A 9,796-nucleotide genomic window follows, 5' to 3' on the forward strand; every position below is an offset into this window, starting at 1 on the left:
ACCCAGCAGAGTCGTCCACTCCCAAAAGGTAGTTCACAACCTACACACAGTACAGGGAAGTCTTCTTGGCAGAAAGATCTGAGTCATAAAGTGAAGAGAAGGGAGAAGACAGGGTGACAAGGACGGGGCTGGAATGGGGATGCACCGTATGGCAGCAACGATCCCTGATCAGAGACGTTAATACCGAGGATGGGGCTGTGGTGACTATTCCCAGGCTTGAGTTCAAGAACATTTCCTAGGGTGATTTGGGGAGACAGAAAGGAATATTCTGCAATATGATATATACCGGGAAGAGGATGAGACTCTCGTAGCAGGGTAAGGATGTTGTGCTGGAGGTGCAACGTGTGTGTGCAAGGGGCAGGCAGAGCGCACGTCTCCCCTTTCCCTTCCCTTTTGCAAAACTAACCCACTCATCTCCCTTTTGCAAAGGTGGCCCAACGATGCCGAACATATTTTCCTACCAGAGCGCCGAAGTCGACTGGTGCGAAGGCAACTTCGAGCGCTCGGCGATCATCGCCGAGTACTACAACACCGTGAGTGTGGGCGCATGCCGAGGGCAGGCGGGGGCAGAAATGGCTCCTCGAGCCACTTTGGGGAGACGAGACGCAACGCAACAACCTTGTTTTCCCTCCTCCTGCTTGCTCCTTTGAACTGCCTGGCGTTGGTGGGCGCCGGTGCGGGAAACTTTTTCTGAGCTTCAGGTACACCATGAGAATTTTATTGCTTATAGCAGGCTCATAAAACTAGCTGGGGTCAGGGGTCCCTGTGGCACATGTGGGGCTGAGCTCCCAGCGAAAAAGCCCTGGCAGTGATCCTTAGCCCAGATTCGCGCGATCCTGTTCTACCAGTCCTGCCGCTCTCCTGCCAACTGGGGTAAGTCTCGCACAGGGCTCATGTATTCCAGCTGAACGTACAGGAGCGGCAAAGCGAGAGGCAGCGCTTGCGTGAACCGTGGCGGGCAGGCTGGGAATCCGGAACTCAAGGCAGAGGAAAGTTTCACCTCCTGTGATCCTGTGCGATCCATCCCGTGCCAGGCTCGTGAACGCAGCCCCATATCTGTCCGCGGGGAACTCAGTACCTACGCTGCTTCCCCAAAAATAAGACAGGATCTTCTACAATTTTCGCTCCAAAAATTGATTACTTTTTTTTACATGTATAGCTGCCCCAACACTATTTAAATTGACTTTTTAAATGAACTGTAAGTAGGGCTTATTTTTGTAGTAGGTCTTATATTTCAAGCATCCTCAAAAATCACGAGGGCTTATTTTCAGGGAAACAGGGTAACCAGTTGTTGCAAGGACGTCCTTCCACCTCCGTGCAATTACAAGCTGGCAGGGGTGTGAGGCTTTACAACCTTCCAAAGGTCTTGTTTACAACTTTTAGCAATTACTGTTGAACAGTAGTAGTTCTTGTTCTCATGGAAATGCCTCTTCCTCTATTTTTTAAAGCATTTCCTGCATTTAATAAATTGCCTATAATAACGATAATTCCCCTCACCTGTGTCCCACAGCTCTAATTGCCCAGAGGAGGGAAGTTCAGGCTGTGTATAGTCATTTCTTTTTTTGAGACAATTAAATGAAGATCTGCCAGTCCAGAGCAAATCCCGCTTCCCTCTGGCACCAGCTGGATGTGTTGTGCTGTTGCCTGTTTGCAGGTGAGCTCTGAGCTGCAGAACCAGCAAGGAGCTGCACAAACCACTCTGACTCACATCAGCATTTCAAATGGAGCTCCGGTGTTTTGGAGCGTCACTGGCAGCACTGGAGAGGGGCTGATTTCCACACAAGTCTGAAAGTGGTGCTTTAAATCAGAATTCATTCTAGGAGATAAACTCACCTTGAAATAATTATATCAATATTGACTTCAGTGTCGATTTGCCAGAGTTTTGGACTAGCTGGGGATCCAGCCAGCTCCTTACCCAAGGCTTCTGCACCACTAAATCAGCAGGGCTTCCCAATGGAGCATCCTCTTCAACATCTTCTTGCCAGCGCTGCCTAGGGCTCGAGCAGGGCAGTTTCGTGCTGCTGAGATTTGCTCTGTGCCAGCCACGCTCTCTCTCAGGTCTGCTTGGGTTGGATGCTTTTTATTAAGAATAAGCACCAAGGGTATGAGCGAAGAATGTAAACAGCATTTTTAAGTACCTAATAATACACAGTGGCTAGCGATTGGTTGCGGTTTAGCAACTAAGCGCTGACTATTTATAGTGACTCAGTGACCCAGAAATGTATTGTCTTCTGGCTGCTCGTAGGAGAACAGCGTTGTGCTACACGAGGGCCATCAGCCAGGAGCTTTTCTCTCCTCTCATTTCTTTCCTGAAATGACTGATCCAGGATGTTGGTAGCAACACCTGAATCCTCAGCAGCCTCTCTGGCAAAGCAGCAGGAGCTCTGACACCACAAATGCTCAACTGCAGGTGCAAGTTACCTAGATAAGCCCAGGGAAACACTTTCAGAGCGTGTCGGTCTCGGCATCGCTCTTGCCTGCCCAGAAATCCCGTGCAGGAGCCCCCGGCAGCTCCTCGCGCAGAACTCTGCGAACACCAGACAAACAGCCGTTTCCTGCCCCAAAGCGCTGGCGCGACATCGCGGTGTCGGGACACGCAGCCTCGTCCTCTGCCGCGCAAGTTGGGCTGTTCGGAACTTGCTCTACAGGTCTGCAGAGCCTGGGAGGCGTTTGCTCCTATCCTCGGCCCTGTGGGCTCCTCTGTCAGCTAAAGCTGCTTCACAAGCTTTTCAGTGACTGAATGCTCTCCAGCGAGTCTTGCACAAATCTCCTTTCACTGCAGAAAGCGCCTGTCTGGAGTAAAGACGAGCACACGCCTTGGCTGCTCTTGCTGCGCTGCTGCGCTTGCAAGCTCTGTAAACCAGCATCTCCCGCCCCGATCCATATCTGCGACCTAGAATCACAGAATGATTTTGGTTGAAAGAGACCCTCAGGATCACTGAGTTCAACTGTAACGTAACTCTGGCACTGCCCCATGTCCCTGAGAACCTCGTCTAAACGCCTTTTAAACCCCTCCAGGGATGGTGACTCCACCGCTGCCCTGGGCAGCCTGTTGCGATGCCCGGCAGCCCTTTCCGTGACAACCCACTTCTTAATGGGAGCACTGGGTACAAAACCCTCCTAACCACACTTGAGATGGAGCTGACCCCGTCCTAAAGGGAAGAGATAAGACAACACTCACAAATCAGGGCTTAGATCCGACCCCGTGCGCCCCACAGACACGGTTTTGTAGCATTTCTCCCCTAAGCTGTGAGTTTGGTTGCCCTGCAAGGAGTCAGTTTATCTTTTCGACTCTGGCACAATTCCCCTGATCATCCCTCCCCTCTGCTATCTGATCTTGCACATCTCATGATGAATGAATGAAGTGATAACAGTGCTGTCATGTAATTAATGGCATTGTTGCAATGCCCACTGCAGCAGGGATTCAGCAACCTCTGAGCCCCGTGTTTCCTCACCGCGACGTACGTGCTGGCACTTGCATGCTGCTGCCTTTTCTGCAAGCGTTCTCTCTCTTGGTGCTATCCCTGCTTGTCTTCCAAAAGCCTCTTTAACCATTTCACAGGAAAAGAAATGTTCGCAACACAGTTGTTACTTTAACACAGGGTTTGGTTTCTCGATCGTTTCCGAACAGTTTGACCTCAAGTGTGCAAGCGGGACTAGCGCTTCTCTTTTCAGAGCTGGAGTGGAAACAAGCCTGGATTTGGCTCTAAGCACCTATAGAAAACCAATACACTTGGCCTGAGAATTACTGTTAATCGGAGCATCAACTCATTCCATGAAAGCCTTAGTGAAATGCAAGATTAATCTCCAGGTATTAAAGGGCATAGAGACTTTACATTAGGCATGAATTATGTTTCCCTCTGGAATATGAGAGGGTGTGTTTCACATATGTGACAACATCGCTGTAATTTGCAGCCCTGTTACCATAAAGTTAAATCCCAGGGGCCGTCGCAAGCCAAGCGTCGATCTTGCAGTTTTCCTGGTGCATGAGAGGTGAGACCCCAGCTCTGGGGTCAGATTCCAGGCTGGGGGTCCGGGGCAGCATCTTCACCTGGAAGATGAAAGGAAAAGGAGTGTCAAGGTGAGATAGAAGTCACCCTGGTGACTTGCCAAATGACATTTTCACTGATGGCTCTGCCATGCTCTTCCAGAGCCCTGTCTGGCAGGTAAAACACGGTGCCACAGTCACAACCTCTCATGAGCAAGAAAGATTTTTCACGGTGGAGGCTGAGCTTCTCCAATAGACCCCTTTACTGAGCTTGGAAAATCAGGTGAAAAAGCCTGGTAAGAACCTAAAGAGGGTTAAGGACTATTTCAAGCTTCATTCCTGCATAGCTGCAGGGTGGAACGGGCCTGATCCAGCAGACAGGTCCAGGCTTCGGGCACTTGCTGATCCTCCCAGCTCCCACATTTTGCCCATCAGCATCTTCTGTTCCCCAAAAAGCACCAGCAACCAGCCGGGCGGCAAAAACAGGCTGAGCCCCAGCACCACCCGCTCCTCCCTTGACACATGGGAGTCTGTCAATACAGCAATTCCGCAGAGCTGGAAATCGGGGCAGAATAATTTTGCTGCATTAAATCGCTAGGTATGCTTAAAGGAGGTTTGTGACTTCACGTAATTACCAGTGTCCAGAAATACCTCCCCGCTCGGGGCCACGTGGCTTCGCACCTGACACTGCAGCACATCACCTCCATCCTGCCCCTTCCCACCCGCCCACGTCCTGCTTGTCCTGCTGCTCCCACCGCACCCGCTCCCAGGTAACGATGGTTTTCCACCCAGTCCAGCCAGCTGCTGGCCAAAAAGGGCAGAAGCCATCCAGGGAGATTTTTGGCAGGTCTGGGTTGAATGGAGAGGGAGACAGCTGCGAGCAGAAGGGGTTTGGAAGCTTGCTTGAAGACACCGGGCAGCTGATGCTAAACCATCACCCAAAAGGGGCCCAGTTCCAGCCTGGCGTCTTGAGAAATGCCTCTGCCCTGTGCCAAGAGCAACACCTGCCTCCACACGATGTTTTCCACTAGAGACCGGTGTCCTCTTCACACGTGGAGACACTGAGAGCACACGGTAGGACGGGACTTGCCCGAGATCATGCAATAAGCTGAACGTGCCTTTTGTTTTTCAGATTAGCAATGTGGGCTTCTTCGCCCTTTCTCCTGTCCTGCTCTACCTGAACCGGCAGTACCGTCAGCACCGCCCCGTGCCCTTGTACGTCATCTCTGGCCTCCTCCTCTGTGTAGGTGGGTGCCAAGGCTGCGAGAAGACCAGACAGGTTGCCAGAGTACCCGACTGCTCACTTGTGATGCCTTTGGAGGCTGGTTCTTGGTGCCCGGGGGCGGGTTGGGGTGGGAGATCCAACAGCCAGGTCTGTGGGCAGCCTGCAGCCCGTGCTGGTTGTGGATGCACAGTGTCCAGCTCAGGAAACCCCACAGTGCTGGGTGACAGACTTGCTCAGGCCTCCATGAATACCACGGTCCATGTCCTGCCCTTCAGGAAGCTTCCCAGGCCACACGGGTTTGCACAAGGACAGAGCTTTGCTGACACGAGTTGTCCTTGCTCCTTGTAGGTCTCTTCTCCGTGTACTTCCACATGACCCTGAGCTATGTGGGACAACTCTTAGACGAGCTCTCCATCCTCTGGACACTGGCTGTGGCCTATTCCTTTTGGTTACCAAAAACTTACTTCCCCAGGTGCATCAAGAGCAGGTATGACCCTGAGGGACACTGGGTTGCAGGCTATGAGAGGGGAGTGGGGACAATGACGTTGGTGCATGTGACCCACAGATCCCTCCCCAAGTCCCCAGCCAGCTCCCCTGCAAGAGGTCAGCACAGCATTTATTGCAGTTTGTTTTGGGACTAGACTCTCCACCAGGCGGTGGTGAAGGGGAAGAGCTGTGCTGGGCTCCTATCGACTGGAGCTGCTTGTCTTTGCAAAGCTCAGAGGGAACTTTGCATGGAAATCATCAAAATGAATTACGAAATCAAATGTTCCCGAGCACTGCTATTCAATTACCCATGCTGACAAACTGCTACAGCTTCTCCTGCCATCCACAGAGAACTTTCACTGAAGGGTTTCCTGCAGGACAAGCTGGTCTGAGTTAACACCCCGCATTTCTAAGGTTGTTTGTAGGAGGGTGGCTGTGCTGGAGGAGCTCAGCAGAGGGGATGGGGAGACTGCGTGAGATGGAACTCAGCAAGGCTTTGCTCCAAGGATGATCCCACCGTGGCGGGTTTGCCCTCTGAGCCAGCCCAGTCAGAGGCCTTGCAAAGCTTTGCTCCCAGTCTGCTCTTCCCATGCTGGGGTCACCAGGAGTTCACTGGGAGAGGTGGCTGGGGAGAGGGAAGGGGCTTGGGAAGGGATTTGCATGTGAAAGGCGCCGCTGAGCCCCATTGTTGTTCACTCAGCCCAAATCTCCATGTTCACCCCGCTCAAGCCCCCGCTGCCGAGACTCCTGCTCTGCAGCCCTTCCCTCTGCAGAGCTCCCGATGCTTCTGCTTCCCAACGCTCACCCCTGGCAGCACCGTGAAACTGCACGAGTTACCTCCCCAGCTGCGTTCCCCGCTCTGGCATGGACTAACAGGGCAGATTTTGGCAAAGCACAGATCTAAACAGGTACCTCAGCCTTCCTGGCAGGACTAACTGCAGAGGCTGAGGTTGGCCATGTGCAAATTTGGTTGGACTCGATGATCTTCAGGGTCTCTTCCAACCAAAATGATTCTATGATTATATTATTCTAAACAGACTGGAGTTTCTGGAGCAGGGTTTCCTCTCTCAGGCAATGAGCAGGACTTCTCCCATCCTTAGCACAGAATCATCATAGAACAGTTTGTGTTGGAAGGGATCTTTAAAGACAATAAGTTCTACCCCAATGCCCTGGGCAGGGACACCTTCCACTAGACCAGGTTGCTCAGAGCCCCATCCAGCCTGGCCTGGGATGTCTCCAGGGATGGTTCAGCCACCATCTTTCTGGCCAACCTGGGCCAGGCTCTTGCCACTCTCAGGGCCAACAATTTCTTCCTCATATCTAAACTAAATCTCCCCTCTTTCAGTTTAAACCATTACCCCTCGTCTTATCGTTATATGTCCTTGTAAAAAGTCCCTCTCCAGCTCTCCTGTGCATCCCCATAAGGCACTGGAAGGCTGCTATAAGGTCTCCCTCGAGCCTTCTCCAGGCTGAGAACCCTTCCATACATCATCCTTCCACACTTTGCACCTTGGGGACACTGACACTCACTCCCATCTCCCTATAGGAAGCATTTCTTCTGGTTGACCGGTATCACCACCGTGGTCAGTACCTTGATGTCCTTTGTCAAACCTGCTGTCAATGCCTATGCACTCAACTGCATCGCCTTCCACCTGCTGTACCTGATGTGGCGGGAGCTCAAAAAGTAAGGAGGGAGCTGAGGGGGGTTATCTGCGGGTCCATTGCATGCTCCTGGTAGGATCACATATGGCCAAGATGCTGCACAATGGTGAATTGAGCCCAAGTCTTCATCAGCCACATGTTGGACTATCAACTTTGCAAGGAATTGGGGGAGATTTGGGAACCGGTGTGGGGTTGGAAGAACCCACCGGGATCTGGGGAGAAAGGCAGGAGAGCCTTGGTATCTCCTGGCATCATCCTCACCCACAGAAAGTCAAAAAGCCCCTTCTCCAGAGCTACGCTTCTCCAGCTCTGATGAATACTCTCCAGAAGAAACTCCCTGGGTTTTGCCCTGTTGCATTTGCATTTGCAGACAGCAACAGCCCTCTTTAAAACCCCCTTTCCTTGCAACGCAATCCTCCACTTCCTCTCTCTTGCTGTGTCTTCCAGGTGCAACGACAAGAGGGTTCACCGCATGGCCGCGGTCATGGTGTTGTGGTGGGTGCTGGCCATCAGCAGCTGGATCAGTGACCGGTGGCTCTGCGGGCTCTGGCAGGCCATCGGCTTCCCCTACCTCCACAGCTTCTGGTAAGGGCTCCAGCATGAAGGCAGGTACCCCAGCCCAAACATTTCAGGAGATAAAGAACTACAGTGAAGGAGAGACAACAGCAAGGATGTGATACTCGAGCAGGGAGCAGCTGCATCTCTGCCCAGCCATCTCTCCCTTTTCTCTGTTGCTATTGATGCTGCTCCTCGCGCTGGCCCCAGCCCAAGGATTTAATCCTAATCACTGCTTGCTATCCCTGACCTCCTCTGCACCAGCCAAATGGTGTTTTGCAAGTGAAATTGTTCCAAAAGTCCCTCCAGGTAAGAGACGTGCTTTCCAAGGGCTGCTTTTGCTCTGAGGAAGCTGCGTGAAGTGCGATGTTCTTTGAGTTATTTTAACAGCCAAAGTGAAAGACAGTGATTTGCTTGGGAAAGACATTTCAGTGCCTGGTCAAGTGCAGTTGTAAGTGCTGCACACACCGCACGCTCTCAGATTCATCCTCACAAACCACTGGGATAACTGGGATGGACACTCGGCGCTGCTGGGCCAGGCCAGGCAAGGTGGAATGGGTACTTTGGGTTTAAGTCCCCCACACCACCCCTTCTCCTCCATCCAAGGAACTGACTCTCCAGCTCACAGAGCTCTCCTAGGAGTTCCCCATGGGCAGGACCTGCACTCCCTGCAACCCTCATGTATTTTGGGATTGGGACTTTGCCTGTCATTGCCGCACCCCCGGCTCAAGCCTTGCGGTGGCAATGCCAGCTGCAGGAGTACTAGATGGAATCACCCTTGTCCAATACATTTTTTTGGTTTCCTCGCCAGGCATGTGCTGATAGCCATATCCCTCCTGTACTGCTTCCCACTGGTCATCTACTTTGACGTCAGGAACGAGATGCCGTCATTTAAGCCCAAGCTGGGATACTGGCCCAGTGACTCATGGCCTGTCGTGGTGCCGTACATCGCCCTGGAGGAACCCCTCAAGCAGTGCTAGAGCCGGGTGCCCTCCGGTATCCTGTGGGTATCCCTCGGGTATCCCTTGAGTATCCCTTGGGTATCCCTTGGGCACGGGGTGCACGACATCTGCACGGGGAAGACCTCAGCTGCGCGCTGCTCCTGGGACAAGGGCAATGTGGCTATCGGATGGGTAGGGAGCAGCCGAGGCCTCGGGACACCGGGCATGAAGAAGCGTGGGAGCCCACAGGTGCCTTGGAAGACTCTGCCCAGGCTGGTGTCCAGGGAACTGAAGATCCCCCAGCAGATCTTCACCGAGAAGGGGCAACAGTGCTTCTTCTGTGTCTGGTGCATCGGCCAAGTGGCAGCACCCCTTGCTGAAAAGGGCACAGCGGAGAACACAGAAGCCAAACTGGTGACAGCTGGGTTTGTTGGGGGTGTTCTAATTATTACTATTAATTTTATTTATTGATGTATGTGGTCTTGCTCAGGAGAGCTGTGCATTAAAGCTATGGACACTGATATGCACTGAGCCCCTTTTTATCCCCCAACCGCATCACATCCCCTGTTATCTCCCAGTCATTCCCACAGACAGGGTGGCCAAAGCTCCCTTTGACCATAAAGAGCTGTTTCTAAAGAGAAACAGCTGTTTCTCCTGGGTGACAGCCCAAAAGAGGTCCTGCTGTCCCAGATCCTGGAGTGCTCTACCCCTTCTTCATCTCCCAGTGCCCCTTGTTCCTCCCCAGCTCTGACAGTCCTCTGTGGCCATTTGGAGACTCCTCTGCTCTCCAAAAGGGCTGACTAGTGGCAGAGGGTGAGGTCAGGAGCCAATACGTTAAATAAACACATTGGTACATTTGCAAGAGCAAAGAGAAGATGCAGAGCCTTGGAGAAAGACCACTCTCGTGCCATGGGTACAAAGCAACACCTTCCACAATGT

General features: G+C 52.4%; 1 protein-coding gene across 1 annotated transcript; it reads left to right on the top strand.

Moving 5' to 3' along the window:
* Positions 1-440: 440 nt before the first annotated feature.
* Positions 441-8,896, top strand: ACER1 (alkaline ceramidase 1; the record flags this gene model as incomplete). Its single annotated transcript, XM_080359527.1, has 6 exons — positions 441-533; positions 5,121-5,235; positions 5,562-5,700; positions 7,246-7,383; positions 7,809-7,946; positions 8,728-8,896. The coding sequence occupies 6 exons, from the start codon at positions 441-443 to the stop codon at positions 8,894-8,896; spliced, it is 792 nt and encodes a 263-aa protein (XP_080215653.1).
* Positions 8,897-9,796: the final 900 nt, after the last annotated feature.

The sequence above is a fragment of the Nesoenas mayeri genome, assembly GCF_963082525.1.
Source record: "Nesoenas mayeri genome assembly, chromosome: 25".
In the NCBI taxonomy this organism is placed as follows: domain Eukaryota; kingdom Metazoa; phylum Chordata; class Aves; order Columbiformes; family Columbidae; genus Nesoenas; species Nesoenas mayeri.